At 37.7% G+C, this 26,318-nt stretch overlaps 1 protein-coding gene across 2 annotated transcripts in view; it reads left to right on the forward strand.

The window, feature by feature from the left end:
• The first annotated feature begins 5,580 nt into the window (after positions 1-5,580).
• The window catches only part of LOC140148018 (trans-1,2-dihydrobenzene-1,2-diol dehydrogenase-like), a 66,322-nt gene continuing 45,584 nt past the window's right edge, over positions 5,581-26,318 (forward strand). The window contains exons 1-8 of one of the 2 annotated variants that reach the window (XR_011858434.1): positions 5,581-5,720; positions 11,296-11,518; positions 12,478-12,641; positions 14,743-14,878; positions 15,424-15,540; positions 16,198-16,322; positions 18,996-19,164; positions 21,596-23,552. Coding sequence is in view for 1 of the 2 variants with exons in the window: in XM_072169845.1 (XP_072025946.1) it covers positions 11,320-11,518; positions 12,478-12,641; positions 14,743-14,878; positions 15,424-15,540; positions 16,198-16,322; positions 18,996-19,164; positions 21,596-21,705 (1,020 nt within the window). In the remaining variant the exon portion in view is untranslated. Of the gene's footprint in view, positions 5,721-11,295; positions 11,519-12,477; positions 12,642-14,742; positions 14,879-15,423; positions 15,541-16,197; positions 16,323-18,995; positions 19,165-21,595; positions 23,655-26,318 lie in introns of those variants that run through there. The other variant, XM_072169845.1, reaches the window with a different exon arrangement.

Consider the following 26,318-nt stretch of genomic DNA (forward strand, 5'->3'; position numbering starts at 1 on the left):
AGTAATCATCCATCTTACAAAATAATATTGTGTGAAATAATATATGGTCAGTAAATCAATCAACCAATCAACTCCCTCCTCTCAATTACTCTTGCATTCATTCATATACCTGTTATACCTTCACACTTTATTCCAACAATCAATCATCAATCAATCAATCAATCAATCAATTCATCAATCAATCAACCCATACATCAACATATCAATCAGTCAATCTGTCAATCATTTAGTCTCACGTCATCACAAGTCATAAAATTAAAATTGATCGACAACTTGATTGGTCGATCAGTTCATTGTTTCATTGTTTGATGGTTTGATAAGTCTATTGATCGAAATTGACTATTATATAATTATTAATATTGTTATTGTTTGATTGATTGATAACTTGAAGAATTGATGTATCAATTAATTCGTTGAGCCGTTGCAAGTGAGTACGTGAAATGTTTAAGAGCTGAGTTACTTCAATAGGCCTAAATTAAATAAATAAATAAACAAGCAAATAAATAAATAAATAAATAAATAAATAAATTAATTAATTAATTAATTAATTAATTAATTAATTAATTCATTCATTCATTTGTTCATTAAATAATCAATTAATTAATTAATTAATTTATTAATTTATTAATTTATTAATTTATTAATTTATTAATTTATTAATTTATTAATTAATTAATTTATTTATTTATTAAGTAATTAATTCATACATTCATTCATTAATTAACTACCGGTAATTAATTATTAGATGAATAAATAAAAGTTGTGCAAGAAAAATCAATGCAATAGATGTCCCATTTCGTTTACGGCTATCTATCTGTATATTTGTTTTGTTTTCATAAAATTGCTGTAGGCCTATTTCTCTTTTGAAATCATTAGGCCGCTGTGCAATAGTTATGATCCCTGGGGAGGGTAAAATTGGGGGGGCAAGAATTTTTGGCGAGCCGCAAGGGGGACAAGCAATTTTTGGCCAGCCGAGAGGGGGAAAGCGATTTTTGGCACACATCCATGGGGTGCGTTTTAAATAAAACGCTCTAAAAGGCTTCGAAAAACAGTACGGAAACGCTTTAATATGCAAATTTTCCTGCTCGCCGCGCTCGCAACATAATAAGCCATACCGCATGATACCCGCAAATCATTGGCATGTGCAAGAGGGGGGGGGGGCTAAGAATTTTTGGCGGATCGAGAGGGGGTTGCAAGCGATTTTTGGCAGGCTGAGAGGGGGGAACGATATTTGGCGGGCCATTCGGAAATTTTACCCCCGGTAACGTACTGTTAATATCCTAAGCCTTTTAGAGCGTTTTATTTAATAGGCGTAGGCCTACCATGAATAGGGCCTATGTGCAAAAAAAGCCCCCTTCTCCTCCGGCTCAGAATTATTACACAGCCCTTGATAATCTCCGGGGATAATCTCCAAAATCATTCAATCATTTTTTGATAGACCTAAACTCTTCTAGTAGGCCATAGATTTTAAATACTATGAGTAGGCCTATACGTATAATTCAGCAAGTGACATGTACAAGTGCTATAAACGCCGTGCATCAGTGTGTCACTTCATTAATATTACTAACCGGCTCACACGCTGTAGTGTATAAATCAAAATTCAAAACACTCGGGTGATTACATAATCAGTGGCCTCAGCTCAATTGAGGGCGTTTCAATTTATTACGTGATTTGGGAAATGCACAAGATCAAATAGAACGGCGAGTAATGATTATTTACTTGTTTTTAAAAACAAACTGCTTAGGGCGGTAATACAACGTGTACGTCCGATAACTATAGATTGAATGATATTTATCATCACACGAGGAAACAAAAACAAACGAGGTCAGTGGAGGTCAGTGGTCTCAGCTCTCAGAGGGGGCGCACTTTCAAGCTTGGTACTCGCATTGAACAGACAAAGTTCGCAAACTGAATGGCGGCTTTATTTGTCAACCGTAATTAACATAATCAAGGGGTCGAACATGCTAATATCCATAACCGATCGATAACTGGACTCATTTTCTACCAAGCAAACCAGCGGGATTTGTCATAGGTTTGCGTGCGTAATAGAATAACCGTGAATTTAGTGTCACCCCCGTGACGGTATCCTTATACGCATATGGGATTAGGATGGAATGTGACTTATCCGTTATCTCGGCTGTTTATAGTGGCAACCAATAGCGCTATTCTGAATCCGAGGTGGTTGAACTCTGCGTGTTCGAGGTCACCGCAATGCAATGTGGGAGGCACAAATATTTTCACAGTTTCAAATAGTTTGCCGTCGCAACGATACCGGCCTATTTTTTAATATTATTGCTACAGTACTGTACCATATTTGTAGGTGATGTGTTATTACAGTGATAAATTTGAGCTGGGAGAGTTATACAACCCTGTTCCACTTCCTTGAATAACGGTATCGTTAATCCCTGTCTGTTTATAGTGGCCGTATACGGAATGCATATACTGCAATATCCATCGATATCGAAGGATATCAGTTCCGTATAATATGTGCGGCAAATAGCGCTATTGGTCTGTTTATAGTGGCGACCAATACCGTATAAGATGTACTTATACTCTAAATACCGGATAATCTGGCTCACTATAAACACGCTCATAGAGGCCTTGCATGCGACGTATCATCCCGTAAATATGGCGGACTACTCAAATGCATTCAACAAAAGCATGATTGCAATCTACCGTGACAGTTCGTCTCACACACATAATCCTGCACTACGATCAAATAGGTTGATGACAACATTTGATTGAATGGACTGCACTCCGCTATAACTACGGTGAAGGACACCGGTTGAAAACCTTTGTTTGGAGCCAATCAATAATTTCATGCAGGGCCTCTATTGTATCATTCTCACATAGATATAGAAATACTAAATTCGTTCACTATCTATATTTTTACTTCTAGTAGAGCTCCAATCTAAGGGTTAAAGTTATGTTTTAGGTTAGGTTAGGATTTTTTTAAGTACCCAGTACAGTGAACCTTATGGTACAAATGCGCGCGAAAATTTTAGCATAGGCCTATTGAAACTAAACTGGTGAAATATGGGACAAAAGTGGAATAAATTCGCGCAAAGCGCTAAAATGGCATTCTGTGGCTATAAAATGGCCAAATATGAGGTTAATTTCGACACAAACCAATACACAGGCGTCAATATTGGGGGTGATTATATTGACCATCCCCTGGCAAAATATTGTGGCATTTTTTCCCCCCCCCCCCCGATCTACGCCTATGTAATTTAGAGCCCTGTGACTCCATCGGTCTCCCTCTCCCTCTCTCTCCTTCCCCCCCCCCCTCCTTCCTTTTTTCTTCCTCCCCTATGCGATACGTAATCTATTTCCTCTTCTTTCTATATCTAACCTCCTTGGGCCTACATATTAGTACTGATATATCATACGCTGGCGAAATTACGTAATTAATCGGATTAATTAACATACTGAGAAATAGGTGAAAACAATTTTGACAAAAGGAGTTGTCCTTGTCAATTTGTAGACATGTACTTTTGATTATTTACATAGCTTCTTCTCCAATCACTGTGTAAAACATCCATCCAAAAATCTGATTGCTATTATTATATGGATGAATGGACATATCACAAAAGGATTGCTTATCTCAATAGGGCATGTACTTAAGCATTTTTTAACTGACCGGCGTTATTGGGCGTTTTATCGGAGGTCACCGAGTAATGCCGAAGATCAAAATCGATTTTATGTATTGTGTATGTATCATAGGACGCTCGTATTAATTGTCTCTATGCGCTTGAGAATTCAACAATATAAATAATGGTAGCTCTATTATAATACACATTAATGTTTTAAGCAGATAAAATTCCAAAATATAATACGTTTTCTGCCTTTGCTTGTCACGTGGTAGGCCTATGTTGAAGTTGCGATTATATTTTTAAATAAGTTTCAGCTGAATAACAAGAAGACAAGTGGCCAGTGATGCCAACGCCGCGCCTTAGGCGCACAATTGGGCTACTTGGCGATCACTTGCCGCTACTCAAAAAAGCATGCCGCTACTTGTCTAAAATTGGGCTACTTTTACCAGTCTCAGGCCGCGGCGCTAATTTGATGTATTTTCCTTTCAATTTAGCCGATTTATAAAGGTTTTGAGTCTTTGAAGCTCCAAATTGAAATTACAATGGGTTTTGTGACCATTTATTGATCGGTCAGTAACTTCCCTGTAAGTACCGGAAGTTTCAAAGTCAAGTGCTTTTCCGCCCAATTGGGTGTTTTGGGTTCTAAATTTGGGTAAATCCGCCCAAATATCCGGTATTGGGCGCTTTTTGGAAGCTTAAAAATTGGGCTACTTGAGAATCCTTTACCGCGGCCTGGCGAGTCAATGCGCCGCGCCTTGACGCTGAAAAGTTTTGGCAACACTGCAAGTGGCCTAGTGGTCTAAGGCGCTAGGCTCATAGAGTACTGAGCGTTGCGCCGTGAGTTCGAACCCCGCCTCTGCCAAACTTTAGAAGAAGTAAATTAAAATTTGACTTTTTTTAATTTCATATTTGGGAAATGTGACTGGGAGAATTTATGTATGGTGTGGAGTGGTGTGATAGGGCATGTACTTTAACTGGCCGGCGCGGTCCGGTGACTAAGTCTTTATTGGGCGTTTTATCGGCAGTCAACGAGTAATGATATACCTAGGTATATTCGTCTCAGGGGTGGATTAAACCCGCTTAAAATTAAAAATGTTAGATTAAGTTCTTTTGTGTTGTAAACTGTCATAATTCTTTTGTCTACTGACGTGTAGGCCTAACACGGGTGATAGAATGCAGTTTAAAACTGAGACGAATATCAGGTTTAAAACACCCTCCAAGGCCGCATCATTTCACATTTTGAGGTGCGATAGCTGGGTCCCCGTCGCGGCTATGCCGGCTGCCATTGGATTCGTCTATAGGCCTACGCAGGGTTTGCAGGTTTGCCGCAGGTGAAAAAAAACCGTGTTTTTAACCGCGGTTTTAACCGCTTGGCAAAAACAGTTTTTGCCAGTTTTTGCCGGCAAAGATGGCAAAAACTAACAAAGTGATTTATAGTTCGGTTTTTTTCATCTCAAAACACTAAATTATTCATTTTCAAAAATAATTTTCTGAACAAGGCCAGGTTTTGTAATTATATTAAGAAATTAAAGGCATGCGTTTTCATTGCTCATAAAAATGCATTTAACCAAAATGTGTCATTTATCAAACTTTTTCATTTTAAGGACATGATGACACAAAAAAATATGTTGAATGATTCATTAAAAGTTTTGTGTTAATTTTTGTGAGGTTTCGGTGTTACCTTTAAATATTTGAGTGACTATATGCGAGTTTTTTTGCGAATTTTGGTCATTTTTGCCGGTTTAAACCAGGCCAAAACTATTGCGGCGGCAAAAACAGGCAAAACGAACCCTGTCTACGTTGATTTTTTTTTATTTGGGTGTGTATCAGTCTTGTATCAAAGATGAAATTCAAATTGAGAAAAAAAATCTAGGTAGGGCCTATGACTTGTTGTAGGGAGGCCTACCGGGGGGGGGGGGCTATGATATCCGAACACTGACGTCAGTGCAGGTCAGTGGCGTTGGCCTTTTTAAAGACAGTTCTTGTTGTTTTTGTTTTTTGATTGGAACTTCCGGACGAACCCAGCGATGTCCACATTTTTCCCGGGATGCGGGATACATTTTCAGAACAATAATACTGCCCTTTTGCTCATTTTCTTGGCTTATTTTGGAGACAAGCACCGCAAACGTAAGTAAATGCCAGGTTCTGCAAAATACTGAAGCGAAAGTTGGCTTTACCGACCGCACGTGTGTTCTTAATTTTAAGCTTACTCATGTACTCATGCAGCATGCTCAGTCAGCATGCTATGATGCTTCCTTCCTTACGTGCATACCTCAAATTGTCGCACGGGCTTTACGTGCATAGTATTTTACCTATGCACGATCCTGGAACCTAGGATTGATTGCAGATATCAGAACCGGGGATGGTCCCCCTTCTCTTTTCGAATAGTTCTGACACTTAAGGCAGCTGTGTACTCTAGACATTGTTTCTTTCGCAAAATTGAGGTTTTTTTATATGTTTGTACTTTGTTATGTTTTTTACAAGGAATGAAAATCCAGATTTGTAAACTCCAACTGCAATATTTTAAGGATTTTATTTCACTATTCCACTCGTGTTTGAAATTGAAAAGGAAAGAAAATCTTTGTTGAACCAGCAAGGGTACACGCACGCAACAACGCATCGCGTTGCGTATCGCGCAAATTTGTTAACGCACAAATACGCTTACGCATACGCCGACGCTTATCTGCATGCATGCGGCGCGATCTTATGGAAACACAACGGAAGCACTGATTTCACAAAAACCTAGTGGTCAAATGGCTCCGTTTTAGCTGATAAAATGTGGGTTTTTTCAAGTTCTTTCCCCCAATTTAAATATCAAGTTATGAATGGATTTTGCTCAAACTTCTCAAGGGGCTGTGGATTTACCCGATATTCACTTAATATAAGGTACAAAAACGAAAACTGCCGCATTCTCCTGTGAGATTCGATGAAAGTGCAAAATGTGACCACTTTAAACTTCAATGGCCATTATTTCAATGTTCATTTTCTCTGTAAAATGACGATTTAGGTACACGATAACTCAATAAATACAGCATCTATAGGTAAGCAAATATGATCATCGTAAAAAGCATGATCGACTCAAGAAACGGTTTTCTCATTTTTTTATATTTTGGTCTATTTATGATTTTAGGAAACATTTTGTGCAAATAGGCGTTTGTGAATTTAAAAAGTTCAATTTGATGCCTTATATGGTCAATATCTCAAAAATAAGGCCAATATCAAAAAATAAAAAAAAACGTTTTTGGAATGGAGCCTCAAGATTGAGCTAAAACAAAATAAAATATTTTGGAAAGAGTGTTTTTTGTTATGATGTACCTAACAAATATTGCCAAAAACTCACTTTTTTGTGATTTTCTTCATAATTGTTGTTTTTACCCCAAATCTGTATTTATATTAAGATTTATTGATGTCTTGCCTTCATAAAAATGTATACTTTTATATGTCTTGTGCGAATAATTACAAAGTTATTGCACTTTTACTACATGCATGTCTGAGAGTACACAGCCTCCTTAACGTGCACAGGGTTTGACTCTTCCTGTACACGGGACGAAGCACACACACTGCCTATATCTGCACGTGCTAAGCAGTGTATGGGAGCGAGAAGAAATTCTTAAATTAAATTCTTAAATTAAATTACTGAACTGAATTGAACTTAAAAGATTCCCGACCATATAGGAACTTTTTGGGAGGGAAGAGAATTTTCACCCAAGGCAAGCCCAAGGCTCGAACCCTCGTCGATCGTATCTCCCGGCCGGCAGCGCAACGCCTTAACCACTCTGCCATCTCCCCCTCTGGCATGTTAGCCCTCATGCCCTAGATCTGCGGAACTCAGTCCTCAATGATAGTCAGTCATTTATCTTTGGTCGTTATATGACTATCATTTGAGGACTGAGTTGTTATGATATATCTTCCGAGGAGCAATTTCAGACAATAGCTGGCGATTAGTGAGGCAGAGGTTACATGTATCTATTGAATCCTTTCATGACCACTGAAGCATAGTCAAGTCTGCCAAGGACACTCGGCACAAATTGAAAGACCATGTCAACTCTCGACAAAAGAATGCATGCATGTCAAAGGTCATACATACGCCACCAGTTTGGTGTTTGTTATGCTCCTCGAAATTAGTACCTTAAGGTCTATGTCTGCTCATGCTAGACGTTCGCCTTTCGTATCTCTTTCCTTGTTGGAAAGGTATAACGTTGAGGAGATAGGAACATGTACAGAAGATCCGGGACCTACTCTGCCATGTTTGGCTGAGTAACGGTACATGAACACGGTCTTTTGTGCCTATGTAAATTAGTCATTGTGTAAAGCTGTGTTTATACCCAGACTGAATCATTGTCGCTAACTACACAAGTTATGTGTGCAATTTTAGAGAACGTTGACCGACAGAGAGTGTCAATATAGGCCTACGTGTCGCTTTTGAAAAACAGCGAATCATGCGCATGCTCAGCAGGCAAATACGACGGCGATTTAGTACACTGACCATGCGTGCGATTCAGGTTTCTCCAAAAGCGATTGAGTATAAATGCATCTTTAGAAATGACCGGCGAGTGTGTGTTCTCAAGTGGGTTTTATCATGTTAATTAGTGACCTCGATCAAGCATTGAAATGCTGTCATTTTTTGTACTGGATCGTTCGAGCATCTCCAACAAATTTTTCAATGTAAGTGCCTCTGGCCCTAGTAGAAGTAAAAACGGATACTATGGCCAGAGTTCTAGGGCTAGCTCATGCCCTAGCCGACAAATGCTAGAACTCTGGCCATAGTATCCGTTTATACTTCTACTATAATCCATACAGCAATACGCTTGCGTAGTGCTGTCTGGTAAGCAGGTACGAATAATTCCGTGTGAATTGAGACGTCAGAGCAAGTCATTAGCCTACGTCCCGTATCCTACTATCACTCAAACAAGGAAATCTCTTCACGAATTCACTCACCTTGCGATCCTACATCATCAGTTGAAACGAACATCTAAGTTTCCAAAAACAACTTTGTCATTCCTCAAAACTACAAGTAACTTCATTTAAAATAAAAAAATGAAATTCTGCTATTACCCGTTATTGAAAATTTTGTTCGATTTATGTCAACCAAAAGAATGCATGAGTCGAGTTCAGTTGACCAAAATGGTACCCGCTGTCTCCTGGTCACTTCAGATATGACGTCGGTATCAAGCTGCTTATTAAATATTCATGAAACAGACCACGTGGTCACAATCGGTGGATCGGATTGGTTGGAATCAACCCCACGTGTTTGACCTTACAGGGGTCAGAGATATGCATCCATGTGTGAATGGCTGCTGAGTAAACAGCGATCGCGGATATAGTATTCATCACCGGACTGAGAAATGCGACATTTTAATGTTTGTACCGGGAATTTCAGACACGGAGACTCCACAGAGATTTCTACAAATTCGTCCAAAGGTAACCAAAGGGTTGGGGATCGCATTTTTAACTATCACTAAATGTTTCGGAATTGAGGTCGGCTAAAAAGTAGACCATTTCGGGGACTGTAATTGGTGTAGATGTCACATTTTGAACAGTGAGCGGTAAGTGACCAATTTGGCGCTCAGCACAAGTGTTAGGCCTTACTCAGAATACTTCTACTAGGGCCAGAGGCACTTACATTGACAAATTTGTTGAGCATGCTTGAACGATCCAGTATCGAACCAATACAAATGTGTGTCAGGTCACTACACTAGTAATAAACATCATGAAAAACCCACTTGAGAACACACAATCACGGTCATTTCTAAAGATGCATTTATACTGAATCGCTTTTGCAGAAACCTGAATCGCACGCATGATCAGTGTACATACAAAATCAGTGTACATACAAAATCGCCGTCGTATTTGCATGCTGAGCATGCACATGATTCGCTGTTTATCAAAAGTGACACGTAGGCCTATATTGACACCCTCTGTTGGTCAACTTTCTCTAAAATTACACACATAACTTGTGCAGTTGTAAACAGGGCATAATTTAGTTGGTATCGCATAGCAGTTTACTACTCAATCTTGGCAAAATGCTATGCAATTGTATTTCCATTTGCATACAAAAGAATACAACAGCTATACAAATTTTCATCAATATCTGTTTTTGCTATACAAATGGCCAACACTAAATTATACCCTGGTTGTAAACGACAATGATTCAGTCTGATGTAGACTTGCTTGCCAGTCTCGTGTACGCCGTTTGTACACAGAGACTGGCTTATGCCATTTTGTGTGTCAATGGGATTTATACACTTAACGTTTTGCGCAGCTCAAACGTTGCAACAATTTTTTGTGCAATTTAGTCAATTTATATAAAACTGGTACTCATAAAATATCTGATCTCCAAATCATAGTTATCCTATTCAATGTATCCAAGTAAATTAAACTTGGAATTTCTGATTCTAATTTCCGAGCCATCAACCCCCCTACGTCTGACGAGCGTGTTCCGAGATGAAACAATGCAAGTCACAAGATCTCGCGAGATGACCCACCTCTTTTACAGCCGGTTTCTGTCTTCAAGTCATGTTCGCAATACAGCCACATTGCACTCTGGGGTCGAGACTAATCAGTTACGTCGTTAACAACGAGTAAACAAAATGGCTGGGAAAACGGAGAAAATTGTGTCCTTAAAAAGTGTTTCATCGTGACGATCAGAAACCTCAAAAAACTTTTTGACCGCTTTTTTTTACCGCAATGGATATGCTAAAGATATACAGGTACATTGTAGGATATAAATTGGATGGTAAATAAGCCAAATATTGCAAGAAATCTACTCGCTAGAATCCTAGCGAGCCCACAAAAAAATGACCGTTCATGCGAATGTAATATTGAAAACGTAAAATCCCTACTAGTCTGATGATGAGTAACCCATGGGTATAAACACAGCTTTATACACAATGACTAATTTACATCTAGGCACAAAAGACCGTGTTCATGTACCATTACTCAGCCAAACATGTGCAGCGGGGGGCAGGGGGCATTTGCTCCCCTACCCCACTTTTTAGCAAAGAGAAGAAGAAGGGGAAAGAAGAGAAAAGGAGGGAAGAGTAGAGAAAGGGGAAAAAAGGAGAAAAAGAGAAGAGAAAAGGAGGAGAGAAAAAGTTCAATTGCACGTAATTGAGTAGGCACATCACATGCCTAAAAAGCCCACACAGTCAGGTCGATCGGACATTAAGACTCCATGCCGACTTCAACATTGATCCATACATGCTTTAGTATTAAATTGCGAGTCTCAAGTCTTGCGAAGCGTCAGTAGCCCTTTTTTCTGTTTAAAGCAATGATTTAAATAGTGTAAAAATAATGCACCAAATAGTTGATGATTTGTGTATTGGATCGCAAATTGTCAGTGGTCAGTGGAATCAAACAAGTTTCTAAGTCTGCAGAGTGGAAGTTCTTATTTGATTTATCGTTAAATATAGTGACAAGCTGACAATTAAATTCCATGGTAGAGTGATGGTTTTTCCAAAATTGAAGCGATTCTGTGAGCATATAGCACTTTGAGTGATTGCGACATTGCATCACATGGGATTTATGCATGAGCAGTGGTTGTCCTTATGGTATATGAAGTGGTTGCTACAAATAGAAGCAACATCATACAAAGTATGCTCGGTCACTCCTTGAAGACAACCAGTAAGTATGGAATTTACTTGAATTATTAAGTTGATCTGTACATACATGTATGTATCTCTGCTTTTTAATATCTACACAGGTATAAGCTCAGACCTTGTAAACCATGGCACTGCGATGGGGTTTTGTATCTGCTGGCAAGATATGCAGTGATTTTGCTGCATGTCTAAGAAGTCTTCCAGAAGATCATAAAGTGGTAGCCGTAGCAGCCCGAAATCTTGATAGAGCCAAGGAATTTGCCAAAATCCATGATGTACCACAAGCGTATCAAGGTTACAACAAGATTGCTGAAGATCCAAACGTGGGTAGGTTGAATATGAATTTTATCTTCAAACATCAAAAGTAGAAAGTGGCCTGCTGAGCTGCCAGGGAGCAGTCTGAAAAACACAGGAAAGCACTGTTGCCAAAAGATGTACATGTAGTGCTCCCCTCCCCCACTCGGCAAACCTCAAAATAAAAACATAGTATATGGTACAAAATTAAGGCCAGCTACTGTATACTATGAATTAAACAATTATAAGCACATAACATGTGACAATTAACATAACAAATCTCAATAACATCTCAAAATTAATTATTAAAAGTAACAAAAATAATTTCCTGAGTGTAATAAGGGCCTTATATACAATATATATGGCCTTATTATAAGGCCATATATATTGTAAAAAGCCCAGTCGGCATTGTAACTTCCAGTTTTTGAGAGCAATTTTGGGACACTTTGTGTGGACTTGTAGCAATGGAATTAAGAGTGAGACTTGTACCATACATAGCCATTTGTACCAAAATCATAGACATATTGGACATTTCTAATGAAAATCCTGAGGGGGTTGCAACTACCCCACCTCAAAAAACTCCTTGCCAGTTATAGATACAGTTTAATCTGTATCTTGTTTTAGGTTCCCTAACACTTCCCAGGTACTACAAAACTGCATGCATGCATCCCACAGTATACAATGATGCAATCACGCTAGGTGATACATGTATGCACAGTTTCATTGCCCAGGCCAGCAAAACACCCAGGGCTACTGGTTGCCAATCTATTACTTGTGTTGTGAGGAGTCTCGATTTGTTCATATTCTCTCTTTATTCTTTCCTTCTTTCCTTTCCAGTCACCAAAAAGCACTTAGGGCATTGGGGTTAAAGATATTGTGTAATTAAAATACACCATGTATCACTGAAAAGAGACTGGTAGGTGACTAAGTGTTCATATCGCCCTTACTTAACCATGATAGTTCATACTATTTTTTTTGTCTTATTTACACAGATATTGCCTACATAGGATCAGTTCACAACTATCATTATGAGCATGCTTTACTCATGTTACAGCATGGTAAACATGTCCTATGTGAAAAACCCTTGTGTCTCACAGAGGCTCAGGCTAAAGATATTATTGCCGAGGCAAGGAAAAGGAATGTGTTTTTCATGGAGGTAAGAATTGATGATTATACCATTAGGCCTAAAAAATTGTTTGATTGGCTTTACACACACAAAAAATAGATAGGTAGGGATTTTTTTTACTTTTAAAACTATAAATTATAAATGAATTGGAACTGTTTTCTTCTTTTTTTTTTAATTTAATTAATTTTTTTTATGTCAAAAAAAAAGTCTGGATCGGACCTACTTTTTAGGGTGAGTCGGGTTACACCAATCAAACAATTTTTATGCCTCCACCTGAGGTATTATGTTTCCTGGTTGTCCGTCCATCTGTCTGTCCGTCCGAGCTTGCGAGTGCAATTTCTCGGAACTGGTAGTGCGAATAGTGATGCAATTTGGTGGAGGGGTGGCAATTGGTGGTCTCCAAATTTTAGCAGGTTTTCGTCGCAAAATGGTAATTAAGTACCTAATGTATGCATATCAAGCAAAATAACCTTGTGCACAGATTATCTGGAGATCTGTACGAGTTACAGTGATGAAACTTGGCGGAGAGTAGCACAGGCAGAGGTTCTTGACCTGATTTGCTTTTCAGCGCAAAATTTGGGGTCATCCGGGGTCAAATCGCCATATATTATTGCAGGTTCATGAAATTTTGTGGGAACGACTACTGTAGGAAGAAAAAAATGTCAAGGTCATTTTGGGGTCATCCGAGGTTAAATCGCCATAGATTGTCGCAGGTTCATGAAATTGTGTGGGGACGACTACTGGAACAAGGCAAAAATGTCAAGGTCATTTTAGGGTCATTCGGGGTCGTCTGGGGTCAAATCACCATAGACTGCTGCAGGTTCATGAAATTTGATGGGAATGGCCACCTTAGTGAGGCAAATAATGTGAAGGTCTTTTTGGGGTCAAGTGAAAATGATGGCCGTCAAGGTGGAGGCATTATGCGGCCGACGCTTTCTGCCGAGAACTGCGCCAAGCGAGAACAGCAAAATTCTAGTTTAGGCCTTATTTTGAGGTGCTTTATAAATAAACCAAAAAGTTGTGCTAATCAAAATTTAAATCAAAGCAATTGGCAGAATTAGTGACAGGCATTATGCCCTGGTACACAGAACGAATCTGTGTTGATGGGTGCAGCAGGAAAAGCCACACACATACATTAGATGGGTATACTGGAAAGCACTACTTGAAAATTGGCAATGCATATGTGACCACCCATTCTGGTAAAAGATATAGAATAAAGACATGTGTATGAAACCATGAAAATGGAGAAATTAATAAAAAAACGCCATATACTTTCATTTTCATAGGTACATGTACACGCCCATCCAGTAACATGCACCCTGCATGATCCTTGCATGATATTTTTTTATCCATCATAACAACATACTGTAACATTCTAAGCTATATAGCCTATATCATGATATATCTACTTCCAGTGGCACCAGCTTTGAAGTTCAGCATGTTTTATGTTAGCTTAGCATTACTTTTATGTGCGCGAACAAAGTGGCGCATATGTATCAGAAACAACACTAAGCCAATGCAGCACACGCTGAACTTGTGAACACGCTGAACTTGTGAACACGCTGAACTTGTGAACTTGCTGAGCTTGTGCCGCTGACTGGAGGTAGATATATGGACTATTATAGTTACTACTTTTTCAAATTTTAGAATTTTTTTTCTTCCTTTTAAAAATAAGTCAAAAAGGACAAAAATTTGTTTTTTTCTTTCAATTATGACCTAAATTGTTTATTAAAATAGTATCCTATTTCAAATTTTTTCCCCCCCCTATAATGTGTAATTCATAGGATATAAATGTGAGACTCTCTCCAATGAACATTACAGGCTTGCTCTCTCTTTGCTTGAAGCATTCTTCATACACTTCCAGATTTCTGTACCTGTTTAGAAAGTTGTCTTCTCACATTTATGACAAGAGTCCCCAGTATTTTATCAGCAATTTATATGTGAATGTGCTTCTTTATCCAGGGAGTATGGAGTCGTTTCTTTCCGGTATACCAGAAGATTCGGAGATAGTAGGAAGTGGTCAACTCGGACAGATTTCTGTACCTGTTTAGAAAGTTGTCTTCTCACATTTATGACAAGAGTCCCCAGTATTTAATCAGCAATTTATATGTGAATGTGCTTCTTTATCCAGGGAGTATGGAGTCGTTTCTTTCCGGTATACCAGAAGATTCGGGAGATAGTAGGAAGTGGTCAACTCGGTCCGATTAAGATAGTTATTGCTAACTTTGGTGATTGTTTCCTCGATGTTGAGAGGGTATGTAAAAAAGGTATGTGTAAATTGGTTGATAATATTGTCGCTTTTTTTTTTAGGGAAAAGCCAAATTTTTGCCTCACAGTTTGAGTGAGGTATCAAAATGTACACAACAAATTTTCCCATCCATTGAATTGCCCCTGGTTTATTGAATATAGCCCCTGGTTCTCTGTAAAACCCTCTGAACCAGGGGCTATTTTTTTTACCAAGTAGCCCCTGGTCTGGCGCTTCTTATTTCCCAGCCTGGCCTCACTGTAGCTAAAATTTTCTACACATTTCCAAAAATTTGGGGAATCGTCATTAAATTTGGCCGAAATTTTGATTTTTTGGTGCATTGATGGGTCCTAATTTCTTGAAAAATTGGTATAATGAATTATCAGTGGCACATATCGTAATGACTCATGGCCAAATACACCTTTTCCCAGTTCTCACACGAATGCACAACAACAACACACTGCTTGATTAAGTTAACAATTTCTGAATCTTGAATGAAAAGTATAATTTGACAATGATTTTGCATATGAACATAAATACATACACTTCATGAATCACATATTTCAGATACTGCCGGTGGAGCCATACTTGATAAAGGCATCTATGCTATACAACTAGCAAGCATGGTTTTTGGTGGACAAAAACCGATATCTGTGACTTCCAGTGGATACCTATTAGATACAGGTAAGGGTCATATGAGTGAAAGACAAATTCCTGGTTAATCAGATGAACTGCCCTAATGGGAATGCCTCCTTTGGCCCCCATGGAGCAGATCGTGTCACATATGAACAAATTTGAACATCCCCATTAGCAGCTGGTTTTTGTACCAGGTATCACAATTTTTGAGGGGACTCAATTTCTTGAGTATTACTCGCAGGCTTCATTAGTACAGTCCTCAATGCGAGATACAAAACACAATATGCGACACAATCTGGTCCATGAAGGCCAAAGGCGGCAAATTTGAAACTGAGATAAAGGTAAAAATATTGTGTCGCATATTGTGTTTTGTATCTGACATTGAGGACTGTACCAAATAAGCCTGTGAGTAATACTCGGGAAATTGTGATGCACAGTAAAACACCAGCTGCTGGATATATAAAGGACATTAAGCCTTTAAGGCTCTCACCAATTCCCAGATATCCGAGTTCCCACCCGTCCTTTACCCGGGTCAAAGTACCCGAAAAACACACAAAAAAAGAGTCTCAGAGTCCAGTGTTGGTATTAGATCAAGAGGCTGAATAGCTTAATATTTTGTTTGATTGGTATTTACGTAGATGGCTCTTTAATGAAATTATTTATTTCCTACACTCACTTCATGTTATTATTTTTTTCTTTATCAAGGTGTTGATGGGATATCCAGTACAGTATTAAAGTATCCGAATAATGCAATGGCTGTGCTCAATTCATCTATCTCGTGTGATTTCCCAAATGAAGCCTACATCATGGGAGAAAAGAAAAAGATTAAGGTAATTAGGACACATACACCCATGTACCCTACCTGTCTGTGTAGGGAGTCGTGGACCTTGTGTCTTGCTATCAAAATGAGCCCTCTTCCATGAAAAGACACCAGTCAATTAAACTCATTCGGAAGGTACCTAGAAAATGGTACAAAATGATCCAAGTTTGCAGCCCCGGTAGCGTTGTGGAAAAATTGAGCCAGCTTGTAAAGAGCTTTTCCACTTGGAAGTCTGTACACTCCCTATTGAAGACATGACCTTAATCTTGCACACATGGAGTGTGAATTTCAAATGGGTTATTTGAATTGGTGACTCATTTATGCACACTGGTTAAGGTCTTTGCCTTTGGTGCGAGGTCTTGGGTTCAATTCCCAGCAGGCAAAAAAAAAAAAGATTTATCCGCTTTCCCTGTGACTCATCTGGTAAAGGGTGGGGCAGAGGATCCATGATAAAAGACTTCATTTTGTTACAGTTGGTTCTGATCAGGATAATAAGCCTGATTGTTGGCTACACTTGACTGTCTTGTAAACTTGCCCCAACTCGCTATATACGGCGACCCCCTTCACCAGGTCACTTGTGCGTGGCCAAAGTTTTGTCATCGTCAGCGTTATCTCCTAGATTTCAGCTGTTAATGTGTAGGTTTGCTTGACATAAAAAATTAACACTCTCTGCAAAGGTTTATTGTAATTAATCTAGTGTGTATGATTTATAGCTGGGAGTGAATCGTTGATGGATTTGGGGCTACTGACTGCGACAATATTTAAAGTGTGCAGAGGGTTTGTGGGTGTGACATAGTTTGAGAATAAACAATAGGAATTTTTGTTTTTAATATCCTCTACCATGAGATAGACAACAAGTACATGTAGGTCCAATATTTTGAGTGATGGCATGGTATGATCATTTATTCTCATTCATAGTCAGATGAATATTCTTTCAAGAACTATAAACTATTTTACTGTCATAAAAACTTTATATCAAAATGGAGGCAACCTGATTACACCTACTCATCTTCAGTTGCGCGTGCACTGCAAGCGTGTCGATTATTACTCACTAGGTCTCACGATATAGCATGCTGCATATGCGCTTCTCTCAAGCGTGTTACGTGTTATCAATACTTTGAGCATTGAGTAGAGTCGCATTTACGATCTGATAGAGCGACACCCAAAATCATGCAATTGTCCAATCAGATTATGTGTCTACGAACTAGATCACTCCCATCGAAGGAGAATGCAGTATAAATAGGGATGACCAATGAACCATCAACTTGATTAGAACACTCCCATAGACATGCAGGGAGCTCAACTGTGCACTGCTTGCACATACATTTCTAAATTGATCTCATTCTTTTATTTTTCAATATTTTTCTGTAAAATTTGGGGAAGTTACTGCCAATTATATTTTGTAACTATCTTGCAAATTACAGCAACATAACTTATTTTGTTTTTCTGTAAGTGCGAGTCAAAATTGGTCCATCGCCACAGTGCGCTTTAATTGCCAGTGGCTGAGTTTAGCACTGCTCAAGAATGGCACAAAATATTCAAATCAGTAAGATCAGGTGAAAAACGTGGCCTACTGAGCTGTAATTTGGCAGAGTTGCCAGTAATACCTCTATCATACCCTCTGTAAAAAGGTTAAAAAATTGAACAAGTAGATCTCGAGTTACAAATTAAATCACCAGCTTCCCTTTGGAATTTTTATATTCCTTTCAAATCATGTTAAGAAGACACCTTTCTGAACATAAATGTGAAGTTTCGTGCTCATTCGATGTATTGTTCACCTGATCTTAACCCTAAACGTTTTCTTATATTTAGGCCTATAACATCTACAACTTGCTGCTGGCTATACCTTGTTTAGGACTTTCAAAAGAAGTACCTGAATGTGCAACCATAACTGTTTCAAAATAGCCCGCGATAGTCATGCAGGTAACTCCGAGGTCAAGCATTGAATTGGTTTGAACAAAGATACTCATAATGTATTGAGTGCTACTTTGGTTTGAATGAGGAATACTACAGGAATACACATGAGCATGATGAGGATAATCTCTATTGTTGTGAATGAGTCAATGACCTTCAAAACTTAAGATTTTGTTTACATACACCTACTAATTGGTCATATTAAACCCAATAACATTGAAATTCTTGGTTGTGAAAAAAGTTCACCTACTTAGTGCAATTTTGATTTTGTGCCATATCGGCTATCTTGGATGATTTTTTTTTTTTTTCTTTTAAATGCATGATTTCAAAGCCTTGGTTTGAAAAAATTAGTTATGCCAGTGACTAGTTAAGTGCCATTTCATAAGAAACCCTTTGATACTTTCACAATATGCTTGTTTCATGTTTGCAAATATGTTAAAATAAAGAAATATATAAAGGTAAATATATGCTTATGCCAATTTTGCTCCCAACTGCTATTTTTGGACCTTGTCATTTTATTTCGTTCCAATGACCGGTCAGAATGGGAAACTTTGATAATTCATAATTCGACAAGTTTTGACCGATTTTGACCATTTAACCACCAAAATACTTCTGTTGATTAGTTCTACTCAGAAAACAATCTTTTGTAGCAATAGGGTCAACATGAAATTTTGATGGTTATCCCTAGTATAAACGATTAAAGTGTTTTATTTGCTTGTTTAGTCTGTTTGTCAAATGTCAATAATTTTTTTATCCCTTTGCATGATAGATTTGTTTTCCTTTCTGGTGTCCAACCAAGATAGAAATCTCTGAAGCTAATGACAAGATTGTTGAGGTGCATGAGTTCCCTCTACCAGACATCAATTGGGATTTCAACTACACCAATCAAGCAGGGATGCAATACGAGGCTATTGCTGTAGGGAACTACATCAAAGAAGGTAAAGGGCTAAGTGGGCAGGTTTCCTTTATAGTAGTAGGAATTCCAATAGAATGATCACAGCTTGTGCGACTGTGCATGAGTAACGCGAAAGTGAATCCAACCATGCCAACGCACTCGTGTTTGGTTAGCATTGTATCCAAGATTGTGCGTTCGCGTTGCAGTTAGAAGTATGCAATGATCGCAGTACAGCTGTTGAAAGCTGCATTCAATCAATTGGAATTCCTACTATAATGTTAGCATCTTTAACACTCATGATTTGTTCCACACTAAGTGAATTTGTGTCATATAAATTCTGCCCATCACTTTCAGTTTGTTTATCATCAATATGGTTTATTTATTTTATTTTATTTTATTAGTTCTTATTTTGCCTGGGGAAACCCCATCAGTGCAAGCACTGTTTTTCAGGGGTGCCCAGGGGTCAAACAAAATACATCAAAATCTTTTAAACATATACATTAAAATGAAATACAGATAATAAGATAGAATTGCACATGTATACAACATACTTAATAAAACACTATGTAAAAATACATTTAAATACCCATGCCAGCTGGGATTACATTAGATGCACATAATTATAGTGAAGGAGCATTTTAAATATCAAAATTGCACGAAGAAAAGAGATTGCTAAGTCTCCCTCTTGTTTCTGGCTATTGGCTATACACTGCTAATAGCCTGGGCGTAAAAAAGATGAACTATTTGTTTGTAGGCCGCCTGAAAAAGCTGCTTTAAAATTGATAGCCAAAAATGTGCATTTTAGGGATTGACGCTTTGAAATGGTATATGTTTTCTTTTGTTATTTGACATTTTTACTGGAATATTACCAAATTCATCCGCATGGCAACATTTTTTTTTTAGTTTGCGTCCCTGCTCAGTGCTCTCACTGCCATATTTTTGTGGTTCAGTGGCTTAGGCAAGGAATGTTTCAGGTCAACTTGGGGTGACATTTTGGTCATTTTGGATCTAAATTGTATAGTTTAATGGGTCTTGTTGGCTTTTAACTGGGAAAGTTCTGGAAAGGAAAAAATCTTACTGCATAGAATTTGTCAATTGAATATGCAATTAGTAGTATTTAATCTATTACACATGGCCAATCCATTTCCACCTCTTCCGTTTCACTTTGTTACTTATCCTTTTGTCTTCCCTAAGTATACGCTGGCGAAGTGACGTAATAAATCGCATTAACTACCATAGCAATAGGTGAACACAATTTTGAATATACTGCACTGCAAGCAGGTTGCAGTCATACACAGGTGATGAGGTGTGAATGTACCAGTGCAGCGCGGTATATTCAAAAATTGTTTTCACCTATTGCTATGGTAGTTAATCCGATTATTACATTACTTCACCAGCGTATATGTCATGAATTAAACTAATATTAATGATATAATAGTTTTTGATATGCTTAGCACCTTCATTAACTGTATTATCTTTAAATAAAGCATACTTACACCAGCTTCCAGAGAAAAAAAGTCACTCTCTTTTTTGAGTGTACACAGCATAAGCACGGAAGTGGGGTTCTCATTGGCTGATTCAATCATAACATAACAACAACAAAAAGACTAGTGTAATCAGATTAGCTGATTACGTTTCAAAGCTCCACTTGATGCAGAGTGGTACTCATGATGGCCCGGCATATATCATTACGCTCATTAACAGGGTGTGTGCATCAATCAGCCAGAGAGTGCCATACTAGTGTAGTGTGCTTACCAATATCGTGTGCTTACCAATTATAAGTCATATCTGTAGAACCATAGAAATGTCGCCCTCTTCAGATATCTCACAGATATTTTGTTGTTATTACTGCACCACTTTTAGGAAAGGAACGCTTTGACACATACACAACATTTAAAGAATAAACGATAAGAATTTTTGTTTTTACTATCCTCTACCGTGTGATAGACGACAAGCAGGTACCAATATTTTGAGTAGTGGATGCCGGCGCATCCACTGCGATAAAAATATTGGTCCTGCCTGTCGCCTATCATAGGTAGAGGATAGTAAAACAAAAATTCCTATCGCTTATTCTCATTCTTAGTCAGTTAAATATTATTTTGATAAGTGTAAACTATTTTTTTAAGCAAAAACTAAGTTTACTGTCATAAAAACTCGATCCTTATTATAAAATGAACGAAACTTGTTTACAACTTCACGTATTCTGTTGCGCGCACTGCTAGTGCGTGCGAGTTATACCGCACTAGTCTACGCATACAACGCGATACATATGTGCACCTCTACAAGTGTGTTACATGTTATCAATAGTCATGATGACGTAGGGTCGTCTACGACCTGATAGACGGCATCTGAAATCATGCGATTGTCCAATCAGATTATGTGTCTATGAACTAGACCACTCCCACTGACTAAGAATAGTATATAATCGACAGTCACAAAATGATTAAAGGATGGTTCTGTTCAACTTTTTTCAGGGGCTAAGGAGTCGCCACTTATGTCACAAAATGAGAGTATTGTTATAGCTGGTATAATGGATAAGGCACGCCATGATTTGGGTTATTACTTTGACGATGAGAAGAAGTAACGGTATGAGCGACAAACATAATGACAACGGGGTCTACTCTGTCTCGCACACATCATTTATTGGTTTTAAACATGAATTTTTTCACCACTTTACGAGGTACCACAAGAATTTTGTAACTACACAAAAAAGGTACACTTTTATTCAAGGTACTATCAGTAATCTGCTCAATCGGAAAATCTAGAAAAATATAGGTGCATGCAAAGATACCTTTGAGCGACATGACTGAAAGTGACCTAATAAGAACAACATTTAACATTGTAGTTAATGTTTGAGGTTTGTGTATGTACTAGAGTTGAACCGAAATGACTTTTGTCCAGCGATCCGATAAAAATCTTGATATTTTAATATCAGATGATCATCCGATCCGATCCGATATTTTAAAAATATGTACAATACTCTGGTTTTGTATGGATTTTATAATTTTTTATAGACTACGAAGTGAACACAAATTATAATTTGCCCATTGTTGTCACAAAATTGTCATTTTTTTACAATTTTTTGTTACAAATTAATCAACCACAAATGATTCGAGCAAGTGGCTTAAGGACCAAGGACTCCAAAATTCTATAAACAAAAAAATTGTAAAAAAAAAGAAAGATTTTTTTAATCAATCAAATATTTGACCGATGATGCATTATTTATATTGGGCCAATCCGATATCCAATACAATTATTGGTTCAGCCTTAGTACGTACAGACACTTACTGCAATGTCTATTGAATTAACTTCATATATTTTTCAGCACAGCCAATGTTCCAAGAAATGCATGTTATTCTTGGTATATCTTGTGTGACATACAAACTGTGTGCAAGGTACACCACCCTCTCTGACACCCTCTGAAGTGATGTATACATAGAATAAAGCACAGCTCATGGGTGGTGTACCTGAGTGATTGTAAAACCTAGACACAGTATAATGGTCCACAATGATTTTCATTGGTGCTGGCTGCACTGTTTATATCATTCCTAAATTTCACTAAATTGTTTTACATGTTTTACACCAGTAAATTAATTCATTGTTAAAATAAACTCATGTCACTTATTTCCCTATGACATTCCTGTAGATATAAGTTAGCTCAAACACTGCCTTTTACATGCAAGTTATGTGCCTATTAACATTTATAGTTTACAAAACAAAGCAATACAACATTAAAATGTTTATTACTGATTTTCTATTTTTCTATGAATAAGTAGTTTCTTGCTTGCTTACATAAGCATGTTCCAAATATAAAGTACAATTACTTCTTTTAATATTTAATGTAATATAAGTTTATATAATTAATAAGGAATTTGTAATACAACAGTACTCAAGTTGTCTCAATTGGTAAGGCGTTTGACTGTATAAGTTCAAGCCCCACAATGTCTATTACTGTTCTTATGAAAAAATTGAGCTAGCTTGAAATTCCCCTGGGTAAGGAACTTACTGCTAATTGCCCAAGTCAACCCGTACAAAACTGGAGCTGATCCTGGCTGCGATGGTTATGTTATGAAGGCTGATTAGGGTTCTGTACCTGTATAGAGCTGCATTCCAGATTGATTCTATAAATGGCTTATAAGGTTGACAGTAGTCTGCAACTTCTGCAAAGCCCAATGATCAATATGTAATTGTGCTACATAAATCGAGTCCTTTTTTTCTGTGTGTCTAAATACCAAACTAGTTCCATTCCGTATAGATGCTACTTTTTATATTAAAACCAGCAAGACTTTCAAATAACTGCCGCTACTCCATGTGCTCAGGATTAGGGTTAGGGATTAGGTTCGTGTTAGGACTAGGGTTAGTATAGGGTGAGGATTAATAGATTACGGTTCAGGGTAAGTTAGTATAATGGTTGGGGTGGCAATGACAAAGGTGCTCATAAAACCATAATATATAAAGATAGATAAATAAATCTATTAAAGCAGCTAATTTGTGCCTCTTATCATTGAAGCCAGCAAAAAAACAAAAACAAATAATATACAGGGTGTATCAAAATGATTGGTACCGGGCTATGTGACATTTTCAAAAATATATCAAAAATATAAAATTGCTAATTAATATAGTTTTTGTAATATATATAGAAAGGGGCATATATTAACTTATTGATCTATTAATCTGAAGTTGATAGGTTGATGCATCTGCATCGACGTAATCATGGTTTTACTTACACAACTCAAGATGAATAGGTTCACTGCTTGAACCATTTATTGCATACATACTCTTCAATAGCCCACCTCAGTATACATAACATAAAATTGCTTTACACATGCTTTTAGAAAGATAATTTCTGAAGTCCCTGCCTTACATGCCTTACGACTCTGGCAGTGTGAGGTGAAGCCCTATCTTGAAAGAACTTAATAACTGGGATGGGTCCATTCTGTAACTGCCCATATCAAATTTTGAAGCATGGCAAGTTATAGCATGTTTGCATGGGATACGCCTTGCTCTTAGAAACTGTCTCCTAAATCTTCTTTGCACTTCTCCATAGCTTCGTGTCGTTCAGTGATTCTTAACTATGAATGCACACTGAAGTGTGGAATACTGTGGAGGCATTCCAATAACTTTTACCAGGTCTAAACTAACCTACACTGTCTACAGTCTATAGCCATTCTGCCACACCATCTACTTAGTAATCTCAAAAATACAATTTAAATTACCGCCCTGGATGGTGTTGATACACAAACTTCTTTCACCCCACCTAAATTATCCAAGTCAATGATATTACTCTCAAACAATAAATATTGATTATTACATCAATATATATTATGAATGAAGGAAAATATTAAACATTACCATGATTTTCAACATATCATCCTCACAAGGTATTTGCAGTAAAATAGAGCTTTGAAAATGGTGCGCTACTGATCCAGCGTTACGATGAAAAGTGTAACTAGACTTAGCTGTGGTCTAAGACCACGAACACAGCCGTGTTGTGACCCCTTAATCACATTTAAACCCAAAATATATGAAAACCCCGTAGACATTGGCTAATGTCAATGCACGTGTCACACGCGGCATCATTTTGCTATGCTTTTTGTGGCAGAAGGGGCATTTTGAAGGTATATCGTTTTATACGGAAGTGACCCTTACTGACCTTTGACCCCAAACGTGTGTACACCATATAGACACTGAGTTATAACAATGCATGTGTGCAAGTGGCGTCACTGTCCTATGTAATTTGTGGAAGAAGAAGCATTTTAAAGATATTTCGTTTTATACGAAGTGACCCCTTAATGACCTTTGACCCCAAATAAAATAATACCACATATAAACTGGATAACCACAATTCATGTGTGAACATACCGTTACTGTCCTACGTTTTTCTTAGCAAATAAAATTTTTTGAAGGTTTTTCGTTTTAAACCGGAGGTGACCCCTTAATGACATTTGACCCCATATGCACTGGGTAATAACAATGCATGTGTGCAAGTGGCGTCACTGTCCTACAGAATCTGTGGAAGAAGATGCATTTTAAATGTATTTCGTTTTATACCGGAAGTGACCCCTTAATGAGATTTGACCCCAAATAAAAAAAATACCACATATACATTGGGTGACTGCAGATCATGTGTGAACATACCGTTACTGCCCTATGTTTTACTTAGCTAATACAAAAAGTGCGAAGGTAGTTTATTTTATACAGGAATCGACCCCTTAATGACCTTTCACCCCGAATCCGTGTACACCCCATAGACACTGGGTAATAACAATGCATGTGTGCAAGTGGCGTCTCTGTCCCACATAATTTGTGGAAGAAGATGCATTTTAAAGGTATTTCTTTTATACGAAGTGACCCCTTAATGAGCTTTGACCCCAAATAAAAAAATACCACATATACATTGGGTGACTGCTGATCATATGTGAACATACCGTTACTCTGCTATGTTTTACTTAGCGAATAAAATAAATTGAAGGTTTTTCGTTTTATACCGGAAGTGACCCCTTAAGGACCTTTGACCCCAAATCTGTGTACACCACATAGACACTGGGTAATAACAATGCATGTGTGCAAGTGCAAGTGGGGTCGCTGTCCTCGTAAGTTGTGGGAGAAGATGCATTTTAGTTGAAATCACGTTTTGACCCCTGTGACCCCTCACGTGACCTTTGACCCCTTGAGTTTCATGTGACATGTAGGGGCATGGTCAATGATCATTGTGACTAAGTTAGGTCAAAATCGATGTAAGCATGTGAGTGCTAGAGCAAATGTAATGGTTGACAGAAGAAGAAGAAAGAAAGAAAGAAGAACCTGTAAGAAAAAAGACACAGCCGTGACTAACGTCACGGCTGTGTAAAGACACCTACTTTCCTTTAGAATCATGTAACTTCTGAATAGAATGTGATATCTTTATGATCGAAAATTCTTAGAGAAGATAGAACTACTATAATTACAAATATTTAAACAATTAACCCTAAACTGGCACCAAAAGTAGTAAAAAAATTAAAGCAAAAAGCGAGAAGTCTTGGTACCAATCATTTTGATACACCCTGTATATAAAAATGTAAAATATTAGTTAATTATATATATATATATATATATATATATAGTTATATATAAAAATGTATGTACCTGTATAATAGGTGGATAGATTGGTTGGTGCAACTTTAGGATCTGACGCCACACCTGTCATACACCCTCTGA

Source organism: Amphiura filiformis, chromosome 3 (assembly GCF_039555335.1).
Source record: "Amphiura filiformis chromosome 3, Afil_fr2py, whole genome shotgun sequence".
In the NCBI taxonomy this organism is placed as follows: Eukaryota; Metazoa; Echinodermata; class Ophiuroidea; order Amphilepidida; family Amphiuridae; genus Amphiura; species Amphiura filiformis.